At 43.5% G+C, this 23934-nt stretch overlaps 1 protein-coding gene across 1 annotated transcript; it reads left to right on the top strand.

The window, feature by feature from the left end:
* Positions 1-437: 437 nt before the first annotated feature.
* Positions 438-23477, top strand: hepacamb (hepatic and glial cell adhesion molecule b; the record flags this gene model as incomplete). The annotated part of the gene is given in 8 exon segments (XM_083643921.1): positions 438-471; positions 474-566; positions 14518-14859; positions 15784-16065; positions 17034-17127; positions 18576-18649; positions 18851-18924; positions 23217-23477. Coding segments are annotated over 8 exon segments (1254 nt in total).
* Positions 23478-23934: the final 457 nt, after the last annotated feature.

The raw sequence follows: 23934 nt of genomic DNA, 5'->3' as shown, positions 1-23934 counted from the left end.
TGTTGTACTAGGCTGTATAAATAAGGTTGTACAACGAGTTTGCCTCTCTATAAAGATGGATGTCATGTCATAGTCTATAATATTTAAGGCCGAAACGCCCATTCTGGCCTATTCTGGCACTGCGCCACGCCTCTTCAGTCTTCAAACTTTAGTTATAATAAATAATAACTACATATATCAGTCACAGAGCGCAGCAAAATAGCCATGCATACTGTAATGTCTACTACTTTGACACTACTTTGATACTTTGACAATGAGTTGTAATTTAAATGTAATTTAAATGTAAAGCAAATTAAAGCAACAACAACACACACACACACACACACACTTCTGTTCTGCTTATACAGCTTGACCTTTGAGAACACTATGTACCCAGTCCCAGCTGAGTCCAGCTGAATGAAAGGCTGTGTGCTCTGTCCTGCTCAGAATCACAAATCATGCTGATTCTCTGGGAAAGAAGCGCAGCCCAAGATTCAAGATGAAGGCAGAGAAGGAGGCTCCTTCAAAAGCCAAAGTCATTCCCCAAATTTTACCGCTTGTGGCTCTCCTTGTTTTACTCCACCCAGGTATGTTACATTTTACAATTCTTTCCATTACATTTTGCGGATGTATTGCTGATGTAAAGGGATAGGCTTCACATGAGGTGACAAAACTGAGGCGAACAAGTGGTTGTCTACCTTTTGCTTGACTTGAGATTTAGATAATAGTTTGGGATTTAGTCTTATGTTGATGTTTTGCCTTTGAAACATTTTGTGAAAATTAACTTTAGATAATGCTACAAAAAGTAAAATAAAAAGTTTGATTACAGTTACAAATTTGATTTTCGATTGCAGAGGGAAGTGGGAAGTGATTTTCAACATGGGTGGATGGTCACTCACTAGAGAATATGAACAAAATTAACACTGGAAGTGGAAGTGTTGTGCAGTGTCAGGGCTGTTCTGGGTTATCAAACCATTTGATCTGAGTCTATTGATCATTAAAAAAACAACACTTTATAATCACATTCAGTCGTAAGTCATTTATAAGCCTTTAGTTAATGATGAACTAACCATTTACAAAACATGAATATACATTTGTGGAAGATTAATAAATGTTATGTTAACATACAAATGTGATGTAAGTCATCTATAAACCTTTAGTAAATTAAATGTTCCTCACCTGTTGTAAATTATGTGTATATCATTTACAATTAATTTACAAGGCTTTCTGCATCCCTTAATCTAAAGTGTAAACCATTCATGACATATAAATGTGTTACATACAAGGAGGTAGCTCTGTTTGTCAAAATTGAAGCCAATGCAGAAGTGTCCTCTTTGCCTGCAGGGGGCGACCCATTGGTTTGTGGACTTGTGTTTTGAAGCCTCAAGTATGGCCTCAGTAAACCCAGCTTTCCTAATGTGTTTATGGTCTCAATCACTAGTTTCAGACTACTAGGGATCTCGCGTGCTACGCGCGCTCGATTCGTAGGCTCACCCGCTACGCGGCTTCAGCCGCCCTGCAGCTTGCCCAGCTGGCCCTGCAACTCACATACACAGGTCGGCCGCTGCGAGGCCTCGCCCTGGCTGCTGCTTGATGGCATACTTCAGGGATGCCGGTCCCTGCTTTGCTGAGGTTCCAGCGCTGTGGACCCGGTACCATACAGTGACGTGATGTGAAAACACTGCAGACGACTGATTGGTCAGGCAGAATCATGTCTACTGTATCTACTGTAAATGCTGGATACCAGTTTAGTGGGGCTTACCTTCTCTTCTGTTATTTCCATCAGTCTTTTGTGTTGCTGCCTTCGGCTCTGGTGAAATAAAATCGATCTCCTTGCATAGCTTTAACATGACAGTGGTTTTCAATTGTTTTGAGAGAGAAAAAGTCAGCTCCTCGGGAAGCCCTTTGTACTTGTGTGCTACGTCGGCTCCGCTAGGCCGGAGGCGGGGGTTTAGTGAAGCCGCGGTCTTGCCTGGGGAGTTGCCGCCCGGGTAGTGGGCTGGCTTCCCTTCTCCCCGTAGCGTACTCCCGTCCCCCGCGCAGCGCATGCATGTGAGTTTGAGTAACAACAAAGTGATATCCATTCTCCTAGCCGATTGTCACATTTGACCATATACACTGTAGGTCATTTAGAGGCACCAGTATTTCATAACCATTTTAAAAGTTCCATGTATGGATTTAATTTTAATGTTATACGTTATAGGCTACTTCAGCTATGGGCGGAGGACAGATATGTGGTCGCTATGACGACCAGGTGTGGCCGGAGGCGGGTAAACTTGCTATGGAAACAGAGTCTATATCAAGTAGAGACGAGCAGTGGCGGACTGCATAATCGGGAACGTCGGGCAAATGCCCGGTGGCCTGGCCTGGCCTGGCCTGCCAAAAAAAAAAAAAAAATTTTTTTTTTTTTTTTTTTTTTTGCAAGCCAGGCCAGGCCACTCACTGAACAGCAGGCCAGGCGCCGCCTACTGGTTTACTAGTGGTTTTATTACTTTATTCAGGTTTAAAGTGGGTGCATCTCATTGTAAAATTGGACTTGGCCCAAATTGGGCTTCAAACGGCCCAAATTGGGCTTCAAACGGCCCAAATCTGGCTTTAAACGACCCAAATCTGGCTTCAAACGGCCCAAATCGGGCTTCAAACGGCCCAAATTGAGCTTCAAACGCCCCAAATTTTCCGCCCGGCACGCGCGTCGGCCCGTATCGGCCTGGCCTGCTTGGTATCTAATGCCCGGCCTGAATCATGATCCCAGTCCGCCCCTGGAGACGAGTAAGACCAGGTCGAGTAGAGCTGTACTGTGCTGTTATGTGGTGGAAATGAGCCATAAGGGTCTCTGCACAGCCCTGGTCGGAAGGCAGACTCCCACTTCTTTTTTGTGACATCACTGACAGTGATGATGTTATGACATCACTGATTATGTCACAGTGGGATTTATGACATCACTGGGATTTATGACATCACTGATGATGTCACAGTGGGATTTATGACATCACGGATGATGTCACAGTTGGATTTATGACATCACAGTGGGACAGAGAAACAGACAGAGCTCCAGCTCCCATTTATAGACGGTTTTCACCAGAGCACAACCCCACAGCACTTCCTTTTTCTCAGCATTCGGCAAACTGCAGAAATATTCACTCATCATCTTTACTTTTGTTTTCGCCGCTCAGCTGTATAGACGGTTTTCACGGAATGGTCAGTCCTGCACTTGAATGTTTTTTTTTCTTTTATGTCCATAGCAAACATTGCAACAGGAAGTGAGCGGGGGTTCAATTTAGAATGTTTTTGTTGTCAAGTTAAAAGGTCGCTTGTCCACTGATCACACAGCTCACCGATGACGGACCAATACCAGGCTCTGTAGGAAACCCCTGTACTTGTGTCGAGATCCAAGATGGCAATGGCCAAAATGCCATAGTGAGGCGTCAAAAAACAGAAGTCCACAGACGAATGGGACGCTCCCTGCAGGCCATTCGAAAGAATGCAGGTTTAAGTGCACTTCCACATTGGCTTCAATTTTGACAGAGCTACCCCCTTGTAACACAGTTTATAGATGACTTACAACGCATTTGTGATATGTTAACAGAGCGAAAAAATTAGCTGCTTAGAGTTTGAAGATAAATAAATTTAATAAGTAATTTTGTACCTGCGTACTTCACAGAGTTAACAGTGTACATCTTCAGTAGTTGATATGGGCAACAACACAAAACGCAACACGTTTCAACCGTTGGTTTTCATCAGGCTGTATGGAAAGGGCGTCGGCCGCCGCACCTGTATAAATAGAGAACATAGCCTACGTGGCACAGGTAACGTGGAGTGACGTGGAGGGGGCAGAGCCCTGACGTCAGAGGAAAAGGTATGCTCTACTAGGATAGACATGGAACTAGCAGAGGTCCATAGATGATGATATATTACAAAAATAGGCTATAAGTCACATCAATAATGCTGTAGGAAAATACAGGTACTATCATGTTAATGTTAATGCAAAGCATATCAGCAAAATAGATGCAAGGATATGATGCAAGAATCGCAAAGAGCAATACATATAATTAATAAATACAACAGTAAACATTCGAGCAATACAGACTTTTTGTGCGTTGATATGTTAACATAGCATTTATTAATCATCTACAAATGTATAATATTCATGTTTTGTAAGTGATTAGTTCATCATTAACTAAAGGTTTAAAAAATGACTTACGACTGAACGTTATTATAAATTGTTACCAAAACATTAGCTTTTTTAGACCTCTTTTAGCTCTTTGCTAAACCCTGATGCAGTGGTGTTTAACACCAACTTGTTGGATAGCATAATTAGAGGGTTGTAGCTCCCAGCAGTTTATGGAAATTAACCAATGACAATATGCATTACCAAAAAGATACTAACGGGATTATATAGCATTCTTTGCACATGGTGTTATATTTGCAGGTGGACTCAAAATTGGCTAAGGTATCAATGGTATCACGAGTCGGGGCCTGGTAGCCGGCTCGCCCTACCGGATGTGCTCGGCTTGGGGTCCACGACTACAGATGAAGTTAAACTCTCATTTATTTTCAAAAAGTAAGGCTCATGTTTATGAGAAATGGCCCTGTACACTTGAATCATGATCATTAAATGTTTGTATGATTCATATATTGTATGGCACAGAGCTCTGCCATTGGTTCTGAAATTTGCCCACCCCACAAATCTCATCCTATCCAAATGTGGAGTGGGTGGATTCGAAAGCCTGAAAACTCCCCGCCCTTTTTTGAAAAATTGACATGATGAACGTCTTCATCAAATCAGAGTTATCCCTCTGATTTGTTGGGGTTGCATATCTCTTTAATGTGCCCATGTTAATGCCACGTGTCCGACGTACAGCCAATCACAATGCGTGCCCGAGTCGATCTGGTAGGCGAGCCGAAATTGCACCGACACCGGCAATGAGTCACTGGTTAAGTTTAGGCAAGTAAAACATCTTGGTTGGGTTTAGGTAAGTAAAACAACGGTTCGGTTTAGGCAACAAAAGCAACTTGGTTAGGGTTATGGTTTGGGTCGGGTTTCGAACCAGCTATCTAATTTTTTTTTTTTTTTTTACCTTTATTTTACCAGGCGAGACAATTAAGAACAAAATTCTTATTTACAATGTCGGCCTGGTGAGAAAGGTAAGTTGCGAACGTTACAGGTCCGCTGCTCCCACCCCTTCTCTCTGCCGCGACATTGACCTAAACCTCGTACTGTCATTATGACGTGTATAACATTAATTAAATCATGAGAGACTCGTAGGAAGTTTAACAAACTTGATTGAATCAATAAACAGGTTAAGCGTGGCATATGACTCCATGATATGACGCTCCTCTTGATATGAGAGAGGGGGGGCGTCAGTGCTGTATGAGATAGATAATCCCCCTTATGGGGATTTTTTCTTTACAGGAGCCATAACATTGGTGGTGATCAGGGGAGGGGGTGGGGCGAAACTTTTGGTCCGGTGATGATGAATGGCTTGCTGGGATGTTGGCACAGATGTGAGTGATGACTGCACAGATGTGATTAAAGCTGTGGTGACGTGGGCTTTATATAGTACCGGGAGAAGAGCATTTATGACGTCAGTACTGACGCCATTCAAGCAACTCACGTCACCTTTACAATGGTGACGTCATTTAGTGATGTGACATCATTTAGTGACGTCACTTGGGCAGGGAGTTTAGAATCCCTGAATGACGGGGGGCATGAACAGCATGGGGTGCTCTAAACTATGCTGTAGAGGTTAGTCTTCCATGATTGAAATACAGTCAAAGACAACACTTATTCACATATCTAGAAATGCAAAATGCTGTCTATTTTAGTTCAGAAATGTTCATATCTGAAAATCCCTGTAGATTCTAGAAACGTACAATACAGACATTTTAATCTGGCGACTGCCTGGGATGATATTTTCAGATGTTTTGCAGCATGGCTATTTGGAGCTGTAGTTTGTCCTTCCATAATGTTGTGGTTACCAGCAGAATCATTGGACTGCTGTGTTTCTGCCAAGCTAGCATGGCGCCCGTGCTGCTCTCACTGCTCTTTTCATGAACGGCCAAGAAGGAAATCAGAGCAAACAATCCCCACTTTTGTTGGCTCATCCTGGCCCTCCCTATAGGATTGACAGCTGTTACCATAGCAATGTGAATCTGCCATGCAAACTTGCTCCAGTACACTCCAAAGGAGGTGGGAGATGCCCACACCAGCCTTCAGCTAGAAAACACTCACCACTGTTGACAGAACAATAACATGACATGCACAACAGTGAAGACTATTCAGAACTTGCCCGCATGCATGAACCCCTCGTCAATGATTTCTGTGTTTGAAGACCTGGTTAAACAGAAGAATGCAGTAAAGTCGACAATGAAGTTGAACTTTCCCAAAATATAAACTCAGTGGAACTTGTCGCCGCAAGCAAATTTGTGTACAATCTAAGAAGTGGTTCTATATAGAATCTTCAGGGATGGGCAACTTTGATGATACAGAGGGCCACAAAAAAATGTCCTCGCTACCAGAGGGCCTGATTGTGGCCGTGCACTTCCACCAGTAGCCTATACTGTAACACCATCACTCCCAATTATAGCTACTAATTTGATGAAAAGGACTGGTAATCAAAGTTTATTATACCAACATTTATATTTTTCATATTCAAATTGAGTAATTCTTCCATTCAGATGACACCAGAAACTTTGCTCTAGTTTTAAAACAGCCCGCTATAGCAATTTGATGGGGTACATCACCCACAGTCATATTAATCAGATTAGCAATGTTGCATGTGCAATGTGCATCCTGGATACATAGGCGGAGTTTGACGTTTAGCTTTGGGTGGGCCACTTCTGCTTTATTCTTTCTGTTTTACATTTGAAATGTTGCCCGTTTGAAGCCAGATTTAGAGGAATATCTAATTTTAAGGCTGGCATCATCATGGTCTCTCTCTCTCTCTCTCTTTGCCCGGCAAAACATTTTGGCAGTTTTTTTTGCCGTTTGAAACCAGATTTAGAGGAATTATTATTGTACAATAATTACAACAATTAGTCTCTGAATAATAACGTATTATTATTAATAATAATAATAATAATAATAATAATAACAATAATAATAATAATAATAATAATAATAATAATAATAAATAATAATAGGCTGCTGCTACTACTACTACTATTAATAATAAACATAGCCGCAAGCGGCGATGACGGGGTCCAAGCACCAGTAGTAGTAGTAGTAGCAGCAGTAGCAGGCCCGTCGCAAGGGGGGTGAGAGGCCCTGTGCGAACCTCACATTCAAGATTCAAGATTCAAGATTTCAAGATTCAAGATTTTTATTGTCACTCCATGGTACAAGTATCACGTGTGAAATTCTTGTGCTGTGGACTCCGTTTACGACATAGTACAAATATAGCAAGGCATATGAGTGCAAAAACAACAAGCAATAGGGCAATAGGCAATAAGCAATAGCAATAAGTAACAATAGCAATAGGGCAGTATAGTGATAAGACAAGTCCGAGACAGTGGCCTATTCACTGCACCTAGGTGTACATGTCATGTGCATACATTAGACGCGCCCAAACATTTCAAATTCGACGTATTTGTCACACAGGTGCAAATAGCATGTACCTTATCATACAGGTGCAAATAGTATGCACCTTATTAGACATACAATTAAACATTAGACATCCGTAATGGCAGCAGCTGCAGTGCGGTACGGCACGGCTACTACGCTATTTGTGCATGTTAAGGAGTCTCGTGGCCTGCGGGAAGAAGCTGTTCCTCAAGCGATTTGTGCGTGCTTTTGGAACCCTGTATCTCCTCCCTGAGGGTAGCAGGGAGAACAGGCTGTTGTGGGGATGGTTTGTGTCTTTGATGATCTTCAGGGACCTCCTGAGGCACCGCTGGTTATACAGTTCATGCAGTTCTGGCAACTCACATCCTGTACGTGCTGGGCCGCGCGCCTCACCCTCCGTAGCGCCCTGCGGTCCATGGTGGTACAGTTCCCGTACCAGGTGGTGAAGCAGCCAGTCAGCAGGCTTTCAATGGTACCTCTGTAGAAGTCCCTGAGGATTTCTTTCCTTAGCCCAAATTTCTTCAGGCGCTTGAGTCTGTGTATTCGCTGTTGGGCCTTTTTGACAACAGTGGCGGTGTGACCGGCCCAGGTCAGGTCCTGGTGGATGTTGACTCCCAGGTACTTGAAGCTGTCCACCGTTTCCACCACTGTGCCGTTGATGGCGATTGGGGGGTGTGCGCCCCCCCCCCCCCTCCTGTAGTCCACAATGATCTCCTTGGTCTTGGAGACGTTCAGAGAGAGGTGGTTGTCCTGGCACCATTGTTCCAGGGCCCCCACCTCCTCTCTGTAGGCCGTCTCGTCGCTCCCCGAGATCAGCCCCACGACTGCTGTGTCGTCTGCAAACTTCACGATGGTGTTAGAAGCTTGGGTTGCCACGCAGTCGTGGGTGTAGAGGTCGTACCAGAAGGGGCTGGAGACGCACCCCTGGGGTGCTCCTATGCTGATGGTCAGTGGGGAGGAGGTGAGGTTGAGTAGGAGAGAATGAATGTCCGCACACCGGTTAAGCTCCCATAATTTAATAATTGAAATAGCGCAACGTTTCGACCCCACACGGGTCTTCTTCAGGCAATCAATGGTGAGGTTGCCCACCCTCACCACCTGGCGGCGGTCTGTCAGGAAATCCAGGATCCAGTCGCACATTGCTGTGTTAAGTCCCAGGTCCTTGAGCTTGCGTACCAGCCTGGAGGGTACTATGGTGTTGAATGCTGAGCTGTAGTCCACGAACAGCATTCTTACGTAGGTGTCCTTCCCCTCCAGGTGGGACAGGGCGGTGTGGAGCACGTGTGCTACTGCGTCCGCTGTGCTCCTGTTGGCGCGGTATGCGAATTGTAGCGGGTCGTGGTCCGGGGGAAGTGTGGGGCGGATCTTTGATATGACCAGCTTTTCGAAGCACTTGCTGGCTATTGGGGAGGAGAGAGGGGGGGTGATGGGGGGAGGAGAGGAGGGGGGGGGGGGAGGGGAGGCGCTCTGGCAGAGGGGTCAAACCTGGCGTAGAACGCATTGAGTTCGTCTGGCAGGGTGGGTGACTCGTTGTTGTGTTGTTGTTTTGCCCCTTTGAAGTCAGTGGCAGCGTGGAGTCCTCTCCACAGGTGTTTGGGGTTGTTGGAGTCCAGTTTTGCTTCCAGCTGCCTGCCATATTCTCTCCGTGCTCTTTTTAAAGTGCTTCGGAGGGCATATCTTGTCTGTTTGTATTCCTCTGGTGTTCCGGAGTTGAAGGCGGTGGTCCTGGCGTGGAGGGCTGCCCGGACGTCACTATTGATCCAGGGTTTCTGGTTTGGCATGCAGGGCCCATTAACATGCACATGCATTAATCACGTGCACGCACAAAGCAAGTCTAATCTACACACCAGTGGACAGTGAACACATCGTTTATCAGGTGCACACCAAAGACAACTTCACACGTTTGTAGTAGGCTATTCTGAAATAATGGATTGCCTTTAGACAGCTTTAGATCTTGATCTAGGCTACATCTCACCATCAATATTTCCCCCTCTCTTTCACGTGCAGGCTGACATGCGGTGTGCTTTCAGTGTTCCAAAATAAATACTTGCAATGTTGTTATCAATGCGTCATGCTCGCGGTCGAAATAACACAGCATCATGCACAGTCTCTCTCAGCCACAGCTAGCTGCAGAGCGCACAGAAAAAAGCTGAGACATGGTTGAGCGAGGCGCCGCAGGTCTCCATAGTGGGATTGCGATGGGCGACGCTTAGCGGCAGTGCCCTTGGAAAATAGTTTCAAACAATCCAACTTGCCGTTTTCAGCGTGTAGCAACGTGCTAGTGTGTAGGTTTCTGCCGTTAGCTTGCTAGCTAGTTATCGTTGTTGTTTTCACTGAGGCAGCAGGGCACTATTTACAGCGACACATAGGGAGGAGGGAGCCGCTCTGATTGACATGGTCGGAGCCAATGACAGAGTTTGTAATAAGCCGGGAGCGGACATCCGGCTGCCACCAAAACAGTCGCTCAAATGGGAGAGCAGAGTAGAGCAGGGGAGGGTTTATCCCAGTTATGGAGACCTGCGGCGCCAGACTCCTCGGACGGAAGGGAGAGGAGGCTGGCCAGCGAGACTACTCCGCAGATTGCGTGCGCGCTCCGCGCAGGCACCGAGGCCAGAGCTGCTGGAGCCAAGTGTGATTTGTTACAGCAAGATGTGTGTGTGTGTGTGTGTGTGTGTGTGTGTGTGTGTGTGTGTGTGTGTGTGTGTGTGTGTGAGAGAGAGAGAGAGAGAGAGAGAGAGAGAGAGAGCTGCAGTATGTTTTTGAGCCTGTGTGCATGATGTGGTTCTATGTAGTACAACAGTAATTTGTGTGGATCTTAGTCTTAGTCTAACCCTAACCTTTAGTCTTAGTCCATGTAGTACAAATCTGGGGATGGTCCAATCCTGCATTGCACTCTATCAGGTCCCTCTTAACGCACTCCCCAAGTTTAACAGGGCGCTGAGGTCATTAAGGGTGTTGTGCTCAGTCAGGGTGTTGTAGTCAGTCAGGGCATTGTGGTCAGTCAGGGCGTTGTTGTCAGTCAGGGCGTTTTGGTCAGTAAGGGCATTGTGGTCAGTCAGGGCATTGTGGTCAGTAAGGGCATTGTGGTGAGTAACGGTGTTGTGGCCACTAAGGGCGTTGTGGTCAGTCAGGGCATTGTCAGGGCGTTGTGGTCAGTAAGGGCGTTGTGGTCAGTCAGGGCATTGTCAGGGCGTTGTGGTCAGTAAGGGCGTTGTGGTCAGTCAGGGCATTGTGCTCAGTCAGGGCATTGTGCTCAGTCAGGGCGTTGTGGTCAGTCAGGGCATTGTGGTCAGTCAGGGCATTGTGCTCAGTCAGGGCGTTGTGCTCAGTCAGGGCATTGTGGTCAGTCAGGGCATTGTGCTCAGTCAGGGTGTTGTGGACACTAAGGGCATTGTGGTCAGTCAGGCCATTGTGCTCAGTCAGGGCGTTGTGGTCAGTAAGGGCGTTGTGGTCAGTCAGGGCTTTGTGGTCAGTAAGGGTGTAGTGGTTAGTAAGGGTGTAGTGGTTAGTAAGGGCGTTGTGGTCAGTAAGGGTGTAGTGGTTAGTAATGATGTAGTGGTCAGTAAGGGTGTTGTGGCCAGTATAAGTGTTGTGGTCACTAGAGATGCACCGATCCCAAGGAGCTGCAGCCTCGCTGGCTCCTACTGTGACATCAGTTAGTCTTTGGTTTGGTAATCAATTATATCATAGCATTAGTTACCTGGCTCACAATATTCAATAAACAATTAATAAATGTCATTAGATATTTACAAAACAATTGATCCACTCAAAATTAAGATAACATTTCAACAAATAAGCGACAATTAAACACCCCTGCGACTAAAATATCTCCAAAACTAAGGAGGACATGTTGTTGAGTTAGCAAACCGCTACTGTTACTACCTCACGTCTACTACTCAGAGTTATTAGCACTGTTTCATGTTATGTTACGGTGGGTCAGTCAGTCCGATATCCGATATGTGAATTACATCATATCGGCACCCGATACCGATATCTCGATACCGATATCCCATCCCTAGTGGTCACTAAGGGCACTGTGGTCAGTCAGGGTGTTGTGGTCAGTCAGGGTGTTGTGGTCAGTAAGGGTGTTGTGGTCAGTCAGGGCAATGTGGTCAGTGAGGGCGTTGTGGTTAGTAAGGGTGTTGTGGTCAGTAAGGGCATGGTGGTATACGGTATGTACATATATATATATATATATATATATATATATATATATATATATATATATATATTATATATATATATATTAATATAAGTGGTGGGTCTCTTCCTGGAGTCAGGATCGATTCTCCGTCTGCTTCCATAGCTCCTGCAGGAAATGAGAGACACAAAGACTCTGGGAAGAAGTCAAGTTAGTAAGATGCATAAATGGGACATGAATGTGAAACAGATACGTATGAAACAGAAATAAATAAAGATTTAAATCTACTAAATTCACATTTAAACTCACTGCGCATTCTTCAACATTTTAAATGACCCATGAATATCAGCGAATAGTAGACCATTAAATATAAGTAAATAGTAATCCCTCCACTTGTGATGATGACTCCAACCACCATTAGCCTACTGTATAGTTGATTGCAGAGCACAGCAGGATTTTCTGCATCAGGGAAGATGTGGGAGATTCAGTAAGCTATGACTATTTAGAGATAAATTATATCACACAAACACAGTAGATGTCAATGTATCATAAAATAACATCACAAAAATGAACCAGGCAACAGAAACATGCCATCAGTTGACTGCAGAGCACGGGGGGATTTTCTGCATCAGGGAAGATAATGGTTGGGAATGAGCTTGCTGGTTCCTATAGAAAATAAATGTAAATAAGGTCAATAGTTGTATTATTGCAATCCATTTAGTCAGTGTGTCCAGTAGCCTACCATGATGTTTATCTTCTATTAGCTGATGCGAGGGATATACCCACTAAGTGAGGCCTAAAGGGCGGAGCTAATAGAAGATAAACTATAGACCCCTTATACAGCTGTCAACATTGGAGCTGAGTGCGCATCGTGTAGGAAAAAAGCCGTGAGCCCAGCATTGACAGACACAGAGAGCTGTGTAAAAGCCCCGCTGTCAGGACTGCTCTGTGCCCATCTGCGACACACAGTTAGAGTTTAGTTTTAAAATGCAGTTCTCGGCTTACTACCACAGCTTATCGCCTAGTGATAAGCAATGTTATGCATCGCAATTAACGTTGGTTAATGGGATACGTCTTACAGACCCATACGCACTGGCGCTGTCAATGGATAAAAGACAAGAAGAATTGGCCAAGCCTAGACTGGCCAGCAATACATAGCCTAGATAATTATTCTGTAACTTGCAAAGATATATTGTTATGTTGATAATGCACACAACTCAATAATGACATTATGTAACGTTACTTGGTTGTTAACTAACCGAGCGATGTGGCTGAGCAGCCTACAGCTACAGGCAGCTTACCTGATTATGAAATGAGCACTACAAAGTCGGGCATTTTTAATGATGTCCTCGTTCCAATCAGTTCAACTGTTAGGATGACGTCATCATTCCTACTTTGAAGTCGTCATTCCTACTATGATGTCATCGATCTCTGATGATGTCGCAAACGGTAGTGATGTCATAGCACAGGTGATGTCATGTTCGGATCTATAAAGGCCCGTTCCGGCAGGTCCTCTCGAGTGATTCATAAACTAAACTAAGATCACGTCAACCTCTGCAACCGTTCCCAACCTCGAACAAGTGCAGACCTAGCTATCAAGTTCCACAGCATTCCTACTCATCGAGACTTCAGTTACCGAGAGTGTCTTGGCCATCAACTACCCGCGAATAGATCCACATGTCTAACACCTTAAGCAAGGTTAACACCAATCCTGACATCAACTCAATAATGACATTATTTAACGTTACTTGGTTGTTAACTAACCGAGCAATGTGGCTGTTACTAGCAGCCTACATCTACAGCTTACTTGATATGAAATAAGCGAGCACTGCAAAGTCGGGCATTTTTTATGATTTCCTCTTTCAGCTTGCAACCAAAGACGCCTACGGTTAGCATTAAAAGGAGTATGAGTTGACGGGATTCGGTAAAACTTTAGTCCTTGCTTTGTTGATAGTGTAACAGACTGTTCAGTGTTGTGTTGTGTTCTATTGCGTGTGTGCGAGGCTGTGTATGTTCCCTCGAGTTGCCGTAGAACAGGATATGTGGGGAGAATTAGGTGAAGCTTGTTATAACGTTACAGCCTGGCTCTATCGTTTATTATTTTATTAACCAAGTGTGAATAGGTGGACCCGAATACTCTGCTACAATAGCTTTCCGATTCTGGCATCTCACTGCACAACACAAAGACATGTCTAGCTCGTTTAGTTTTCCAGCCACTGGAAAACTACTTGCCAGGACAACTTGTAATTGTCCTTCCGTTTTAGACACGGAAGTAGATTTCGCCTATCGTAGTAATTTTTAGACATGCCAAAAAGCTGTTTTCAAGCAAAAAAAACAAACTGTTATAAAGTTTTAATATTTTGTTGGATGAGAACGTTACATTCATGTGACGAGTTTATCAGAATAACGCCTATTTGGACATTTTTAACGAGCAGCGAGGAGCTGGCTGTGTGACCGGCTGTCAACCCCTACAGTAGGCTACTGCCTGGCAGTGAGAAAACACTGTCGACGTACTTTTGTAACTGCGAGGAGCAGTAACGCTATGAACATGTAACTGAAGTTGGCCGCAGTGTAGCTTCAAAATGTTGCCAAACTTAATTCATATAGTGATGTTTTGTTTCTAAATTGGCCGCCAACTAGCACTGAACCGGAAGAACAAATACAATTGCGTCGACGCGGAAGAGAGAAAAAGTAGGCGTGGTGAATAAGGTGAATAGTGGTGCTTACTTTAACCTATGCGAGAGTATTTTAACCTGTGGGAGTGTTATGTTGGAATCATGTGAACATGAAAAACAACCTAATGCAGGACTCTCTCCTTGACATTTGTGTGCAGGTGGAGTGTTGGCAGTGAATATCACCAGCCCCAGCACTCTTATCAGAGGCACATTAGGAGGGGAGGCCCTCCTGTCTGTCCAGTACATCAGTTTCAGCGCGGATCCGCCGGTCATCAAGTGGCAGCTCAAGAGGGAAAAGACTGTCACTGTGGTCCAGTCCATTGGTACCGACATCATTGGGAACCTGAGGCCCGAGTATCGTGACCGCATCCTGGTGTTTGAGAATGGAACTCTGCTTCTCCACAACCTCAGACTCTTGGATGAGGGAACATATGACGTAGAGATCTCCATCACAGATGATACCTTTGCAGGGGAGTCCAGCATCACACTCACTGTGGATGGTAGGACATGTTCTACTGTGATATTTAAGCAATATCACACGAAAGAGAGTGATGTACTGGATATCGTCGTCACAGCTGTGATTCGGTTGTAGAGCCGTGATGATATCCAGTACCAACATCACGCCCTAGAGTGTGATATTGCTTTTACAACAGTTGTACAGTATAAACAAAGCTATTCATCAAGTAATAACAGCATTGTTATCAAGTATCAAGTTATTATTATCAAGTAATAACGCATTATTCTAGTAGGTCTGGTTATTAATGGATATAGGTTAATGCTATACATATTATCAATGAATTCATCAATCTTTTTTGTTTGTGTGGATTTAGTAGATCTATATTAAAATTTCCACAGACAAAAGTGACTTTCTGGGTGTTGGAGAACAGATTTTCCATGTTACTCGAGATTTCGAGATCAGTCCCTGGTGCTCTATAGACACAGCTAACGATTATATTTTTATGCTTTTCCCTGCATATTTCAATGGTTATACATTCTAAGACATCATCTATAGTAATTGACTTGCTTTCCATCACCTTATAATTTAGGTTGGTGTCTACATAGAAGGCAACTCCACCCCGCATTTTCTTTTCTCTGTTCCTGTAGTGTAACTCATGCCCTTTTAGGGGAAAGAGTTGAACCATGTTTCCAAAATTGCAACAATGTTAAAGGTTTTTTTAAAGTTGCTTAGATAGTCCTGGATACTATCGAAGTTTGTGTACAAGCTTCTACTATTGAAGTGTATGATTGAGATGTCATTTCCAGATTTTAAATCATTAGCTTAAACAATTACTGCGTGTGGGGGATGGCATGTTTCTGTTGCCTTGTTCATTTTTGTGATGTTATTTTATGATACATTGACATCTACTGTGTTTGTGTGATATAATTTATCTGTAGATAGTCATAGCTTACTAAATCTCCCACAGAGCCCATCTCCAGGCCCTATATTCACATGGAGTCTTCATCAGTACTGGAGCTCAGCGAGAACTTCATCCTCAATTGCTCCCATGACAATGGAACCAGGACTACATACAGATGGTCAAAAGGTGGGAAACTACTGACCAATGAGACGCGGTTCTTGTTGTCACCTGACCAGAAGCTCTTGACCATCACACGAGTGCTTATGGCAGATGATGACATCTACAGCTGCACAGTGGAAAATCCTATAGGCAGCATGAAGAGCCTGCCAACCAAATTGTCTGTTTACCGTAGGTGATATTCTCTTGACCAAGGGTGTTTCTAGGGTCCAGCCCTCTTTAGTGTGTGTGTGTGTGTGTGGGGGGGGGGGGGGGGGGGGGGGGTTCCCAAGATGCATTGAGGCAAAACCTCTTTGGAATTCTGCTCCAACAGCTTCACCAGCATGGCCTTGCTCGTGAAGCTGGTGGACCAGTTTATTTATCCTACTGCGATAAATAATAGCCTACATAATCTCAATACAGTGGGTAACAGATCCATTGCTTATCTTGCTGCCCACATCATATTTGTGACAAGTTACTGTAGGAGGTTGGTTAGCCGTTTTTGCCTGACACAGCACAACGCTGAGGAAGGTCTTTGACTGAAACGTTCGTTGCTGCTGCCCAGGTACATGAGGAAATAAATCAACAAAAAAGACATTTGGAGTGCTGGCTTTTCTCTTTTTCATAAACTTCAACATTAGCCTTGATTGACAAACAGACAAGGAACCTATAAAGAAGTATATCATATCATGTTATTTTGAGGACTTTAAAGGATGAATGACAGATGAATAGATCTGGGGGCCGGGGATATAAAAAAATTAATCTGGGCCTATTCATAAAACAGTATACTGTGCTAGAAATATGATGTGGGCAGCAAGATAAGCAATGGATCTGTTACCCACTGTATTGAGATTATGTAGGCTATTATTTATCGCAGTAGGATAAATAAACTGGTCCACCAGCTTCACGAGCAAGGCCATGCTGGTGAAGCTGTTGGAGCAGAATTCCAAAGAGGTTTTGCCTCAATGCATCTTGGGAACCCCCCCCCCCCCCCCCCACACACACACACACACACACACACACACACACACACACACACACACCTGTGAGGTTACATGCTGTAAAAACTCTATTTTGTATGTTCCCTTGATTTTTCCTTCTGTATTATGTTCAAAGCTATACCTGAACTCATTGACTGTGATGTCTCGTGATCCTACCAGGGAGGAGTTCCCTCTATATCATCCTTTCCACCGGAGGCATCTTTCTCCTTATCACCTTGGTAACGATGTGTGCCTGCTGGAAGCCATCCAAAAAGTAAGAACTGTCATTGGCGCGTGATTTCTAACCCCACATAGGATAAGCAATAACCACGCCCTGTGGCGCCGGGATTGGCCAGGAGCATTGAAGCTTAATTGGGACTAAAGCACCTGGGTTTTTTCATCTTTTAAAATAAAGATGTTTAAAAAACTATTGCTTGTTACATTTTCAGTGCTGTACCTTTTCTCTGGGTAAGAATTGAGCTTGAAATTAACGATAATGATACATTATATTATATGAGCTATGAACGTGAACACAACACCGTTTATATTATTGCATGTTTTTGTAGATTGTGTACATTGTGTAGATTACAATTATTATGCTTATTATTAGTATTACTATGCTAAGGAAGGTAGGTGACCATAATTAAGCTGTTTACCAGGAGAAGGTACCAGGAGAAGGTACCGGTTTTATAAATGCATGTCCATCAGTGAAAAGAAGATTGCAACTTCTGTTTCAGAAACTTTTTTTTTTTTTTTTTTTACTAGCACAATGTTATTCACATAATATGTGAATGTATATTGAGGACATATTATGTCCTCAATGGAGAAATACAATTAAAGGAATGAAATGGACACTGTTATGGTGGACAAGCCTGTAACAGGTTCAGTTTAAAGTGGTCTTAAACAATATAATGGTGTTGCTTGTAACACATTATGGTTGCCTATTAATAAGGTTAAAAATAGCCTACGAATGGTGAATAAGATTAAATAAAAATAATGTAGGCTCTGCCCAGCAGGCAAGCACACTTGTGACTATTTTGGCTGACCAAAAAAGATAGAAAACGGTTTTGACGGTATTGAAAATCATACCTTCGGTATTTCTAAAAACCCCGGTATACCATAATACCACCCAAGCCTAATATTCATATTAATATTCATATTCACAGTCATATTGGGGATAAGTGCACATATTCTGCATGAAACAGTGTTTGGATAGCCCCTTGCTCCCCTAGCTTGTTACTTTTTATCTTTGATCACAAAACACTGACAATGGATCTTATTATTACTATTACAATCACTACAATTGTTTGTGTATCATTTAATGATGAGTTAATTATAATGATACTCCACTCATATTTGGCCCAAACCCACTGACTTCTTTCCAAAGAGCTACTTGTGGTGGCATGTTACCAATTCACTGGTGTTGTAAATCAACCGCTACAGATGTTACAAATAGTAGATAGACAGGTCTGGACAGCAAATGAACAATGATTATTTATTGTTATTTCAAATTATGGTGATAACAAACAAACAAAAACAAACTGTTGTGTTATAACTTTCCCCTCAATACCACGGTACCAGCATCTAAGAACATGTCAAGAATGATTTATTCTCAGACTTGGCACATGTCAAATGCAAAAATAGTTTGCAACCTCTAGAGAGGTTAACATTTCATATAGCAATAGAATCAATCAATCCATAGGTGTCATTTTGTCATTATAGGCCCAGACATCTTGCTAGGAAGCCTCTCTCCGGGTTTCACTACGAGTGTCAACATTCACCAATTAATCATGCAGGTATGAATTGTTACTCGATACATGAAAAAAGGTCTTCTACATGTGATATACATTCTTCAATTTATGTAAGATAGGATTAGATATTAGATAGACATATAGGACATAGATGAGATGAAACTTAATGATCCCCTTGAGGAAATTGTGCAATGAATACTGGATGTGTAATGAATGACACTTGAATGTCCTTGTGCTTTGCTGCAGTTGGTGTGCTTCCAAAAATGACAGAGCATGAAGGAAAGAGTCATGCAGTATCACTTTACATCCTACAGGAGAAGGTACCTCTCATCAGCATTATGATTTTACTATACTCATGCAGTATCACATTACATCCTACATGAGAAGGTACCTCTCGTCAGCATTATTATTTTATTATACTCATGCAGTATCACATTACATCCTACAGGAGAAGGTACCTCTCATCAGCATTATGATTTTATTATACTCATGCAGTATCACTTTACATCCTACATGAGTAGGTACCTCTCATCAGCATTATGATTTTATTACTCATGCAGTATCACTTTACATCCTACAGGAGAAGGTACCTCTCATCAGCATTATGATTTTATTATACTCGTGCAGTATCACTTTACATCCTACAGGAGAAGGTACCTCTCATCAGCATTATGATTTTATTATACTCGTGCAGTATCACTTTACATCCTACAGGAGAAGGTACCTCTCATCAGCATTATGATTTTATTATACTCGTGTAGTATCACTTTACATCCTACAGAAGAAGGTAACTCTCATCAGCATTGTGATTTTATTATACTGGGTGATTCAACATCAAGTCAAGTCAAGTTGTACTTTATTGTCCACAAGGGAAATTCACTTTGTTAAGGTCAGTACAGCAAAAACAAGACAAAATCTAAAAAAGTGAATAGATCACAGCATACAAAATACCACACAAAAAAAAATACATAATTACTCTAAAAGTTCTAAAATGGGGGGGGGGGGGGAGGGGTAGCACACAACAGGGCCAGGTTTCCCTCATGGAGGGGAGGGGCGGGGGGGGGGGGGGGGTTTAGCGGGGGCTATGTTTGTTAAGGAGCCTAATAGCAGAGGGGATGAAGCTGGCCCTCCCCCTGTTAGTTTTAAATATAGGGGCAGCATATCTCCTACCAGAGGGCAGGATCTGAAAGCAAGTGCTGAGGTTATGAGTTGAGTCCCTCGCGATCTGACTTGCTTTCTTCACCGCCCTCTGGTCATAAAGCCGTTGGAGGGGTGAGCATTGCGCCCCGCAGAGCTTGGACCCCAGGCTAATCACCCTCCTCAGTTTGGCCTTATTGGCCTCTGAGAGACCCTCGTACCAGGCCAGAAAAGAGAAGGTGAGGAGGCTCTCTATGTGGCAAATATAGAAGCTGCGGAGGATGGGAGGGGCTACGTTCAGGTGCCTCAGCCTTCGTAGAAGGTAGGTCCGTTGCTGGCACTTTTTGAAGATGATTTGTGTGTTGTCATTGAAGGTCAGCCCGCTGTCAATGGTGGTCCCGAGGTACTTGTAGCTGCTAACCCTCTCCACAACCTCTCCATTGAGTTTCAGCTGTGGGACGTGATCGGCCTTTCTCCGGAAGTCTATGAGGAGCTCCTTTGTTTTTCTCACGTTTATCTGGAGAAAGTGCTCCTCACACCACTGGTGCAGATTGTTTGCTTCCTCCTCAAAATGGGCGTGACTGTTGGAAGTGTCAACTAATGCAGTGTCGTCTGCGAACTTCACCGCCAAGCTCAAACCAACATAAGGATAAAACAAGGCTAGGTCGAAACCTACCATAGGGCCAAAGTGGAAAAGCATTGACGAGCCTGTTCAATAGGTTAAATAGGCTATTTACCCCTGTTTTTGTACCCAATGTTTTTGTGTCTTTTAATCAATCACCTAAATATCATATTATATTATCAATCATATATTCTATACATTCTCTTAATTGTATTATATGATGTAATTTGATATATTTTGATGTATAATATATCATCTATATATAGATAGATTTATAGATAGCCTATATACAATTGGAACTGATCAGTGTTGTAGTTACATTACTGATGTAAAATGTTATTTTAGGGGTAAAAAACAATCTAAGAAAATATTGAATAGGCCTACTAGAAAATCTGGCCCTCACAAACACAACAAAGAAAACATCATCAGCCAAATTGAAAAGTCTGTAGGTGATAGAAAACATTCACTTTAGTAAACGTAACCCCCCCACCCCCACCCACCCACCCAGATTCCCGACTGGTCGTCTTTCTTGGCGCAAGGCACTCTGGGTATTAGTGTAGCCTAGTTATGGAAGCAGCGCTGCTGCCATTTTGGCCTGAAAAACATTAGCCCGGAGGCATAGAGAGGTCCAGTAACGAGTCCGGAAATCATCGATGCTAACGCCCCTGGTTCCATACAGTTTTCGCCTATGGGAGTTTTGAATGGGTTTTTGGCGCGATGCTTCTAATAATCTCTCTGGGCAACGCTGGCTTAATCAAACGCGAACCAGTGTTTAGTAACATCATCTTCACACATGAAGACCACTTTTATGAGTTTTGAAGCTTTTACATGCCGTTAAACGGGCGGCTAGCTAGCAAACGGCTAAATGAGACTACACTGCTGAGTCGATGTGGATATATACGTCAATAACGTCACCACTTCAAAGGGCGAACACGGAAATTCTCTTTCCCTCACCTGGTTCAGCCCCGTTCAGCCCGAGGTAATCAGTGCACACATCCAACAACAGTCCAGGTTGACTGCTGACGTGACGTGAAGCCTATGCGACAGTGTGTAGTTCAGGATTAGCTTAGCTCGAGCATTTTACTTCTAGGGCTCGCATTTACGCTACAAAACTCATGAAAGTGGTCCTCATGTGTGAAGATTATCCCGCTGAACCTTGGTTCGCGTTTGATTAAACTTGCGTTGCCCACAGACATTATTTGAAGCATATCGCCAAAAACCCATTCAAAAATCCCATAGACAGAAACAGTGTGGAACCAGGAAGTTCGGGACTTCCGCATTCAGCCTACAAAAATACGTCATCCCTGGACCTCTCTATTGACTGTGTCACCTAGTCTGTCCAAAATGGCGTATTAGCTGTGTGTTGGAGTGTCAGTTATTTTGCAAGTGAGGAGGCGCGATGCGCTGGATGTGAGGTGGTGTTGGATAGGTACGTTACAACCTGGATTATTTTGGACCAGAAAACGTCAAACTGGTGAGTAAAGTCAAGCTGGAAAGTGGAAACAGTTTGCAAAATGCTCTGGAAGGAGTCAAGTTTCCTGCATTTCATTGGCTATACCGCAGCGTGTCACCCAAAGGCTCAGGGTTCATGGGATTGGCGTGCAGATGACCAGATCGGCTCGCAGATCGGCACGCAAATAGAGTGTAGGCTCTACGGGACGGCGCTACCGCTGGCCCAAAGATAGGCCTCAGGATAATAAATTCAAATACAAAGACACAAGAAAATTATATCCTTCACTACTGGCTTTCAAGTATTTATGACTGTAATGTTTTCATAGGAGCAGAATCCGAATGCGTAATGTTAGAGCTCCACTAGCGTGCATCACCATCAGTGTTGGGCCAATGTGATGTTCTCCCTGCTCCACAGAGCATGGTGACTTTTGAATGGATACACCAGAAATCAAATGTATTTCAATGAGGGGGAAAAGTCAAAAAGTGGCGGCAAGATAGCTCAGCAGGCCAATATAAATAGTAAATAGAAAAAGGGAGCTTCTTGATGCTTATAAAGAATTTAATTATTAAAGAAGTAATGTACAGGTATACTCAATAGTTAATACACAATACATCTTCATAGGACCCATACAATGTGCCCTATAGCTTTTGCTGTATTTCACACAGCCTAGTGTACTATTTCTATGTCTGATTGCTCTCTATGTATATATTTCTGTTTCTGACGTAGTCCATACGTCACAGTAACACTTCCGCACGCCACGTCGTCAGCTCACCTTGTGCCACGTATTTGCTTTTATACAGGAGCGGCCACCAACTTTTTCTGTCTACAGCCTGACGAAGACCAGAGGTTGAAACGCGTTGCGTCTCTTGTGCCCTTGTCCTATGAAGATGTATTGTGTATTAACTATTGAGTATACCTGTACATTACTTCTTTAATAATTAAATTCTTTATAAGCATCAAGAAGCTCCCTTTTTCTATTTACTTTCAATGAGGGGGAACACAAGCGTCAGTCATCGAGAATTGAACCTAGTTGACTTTTTAACTTGGAAGCGGCCATCAAACACAATGCAGACGTAACTCAAATGCAACGCGAGCAGTGTAGCATCTTTCAGTGCTGGTATACAGGAATAATTCCTTCGATGACTGACAGCTGATGGCAATGCCTTATGCCCGATGGGCTGGCTGTAGTGAAGCAGAGCCAGTAACACTCACCCCCTCATTCAACTACTGCCGTGGTGCCCTGGAGGAAAGCACCGAACTGGAGCTGCTCAGTGGCCAATAGAAGACTGGGTTGTACAGTAAGAAACTGGTTAGACTTGAGAGCTCCTAGAATGATTCTGTGTAACTGTATGAATGATGGGAATATAATGGATATAGTCTGAGCTTATCTTCTTTTGCAGGATTCCTCTATGGGTGACTCGTCCAGCAACAGCATGGGCTCTCCTTCTGAACCTGACAGCCCACCCAGCTACACCAGTTCACCCACGTACATCAGTTCCCTTACCCCTTCCACCAATAAGCCCATTGACCTACCTGCCCGCTCCTCCCGCAGGTATCCCCCAACCCCCAACAGCTCAAACCCTCCACATTGCAGCAAGCTGCAGGCCAGATCCTCCCCCTCTGCATCAGGCTCTGGGTGTACCGTCCATCACCCAGGGTGACAAATTGCCGTACCTCAGGCCCAGTGCAGGCAAACAAGCAGATATATCTGGTTGTATATATATATATATATCTGGTGATATATCTGGTGTTTTAATGACAGTTTGGTATGTTAACATGTTTTAAGATAAACAATGTTTATATGCATAAATATGGGTAGCAATAGATTTCTATAGTGTCCAAAACTGATTCTAGTATTTTGTATTGAAGCTGCCAATCCAAAGTATATTTCAGTGTTTCCCCCAGAATTGTATTCTTGTCGGAATAAAAAAAACCTCTGAAACGGGCTGACAGCATTTAGATTGGGATATTAAAACTCAAATATGAAACTAAAATTACTCCACTTTTGGCGGAGAGAGCAATAGCAATAGTGGTAGCTGTTGTCACTCGTCGAGAAAACAACAGCTTATGTAAAAGCAACACGTCTTCTGTATGACAGCATGATGGCTACTGTTGGTG

Source organism: Poromitra crassiceps, assembly GCF_964638095.1.
Source record: "Poromitra crassiceps genome assembly, chromosome: 1".
Classification (NCBI taxonomy): Eukaryota; Metazoa; Chordata; class Actinopteri; order Beryciformes; family Melamphaidae; genus Poromitra; species Poromitra crassiceps.
The sequence above is the reverse complement of the archived record's forward strand: the minus strand, read 5'-3'. Positions and strand labels throughout refer to the sequence as shown.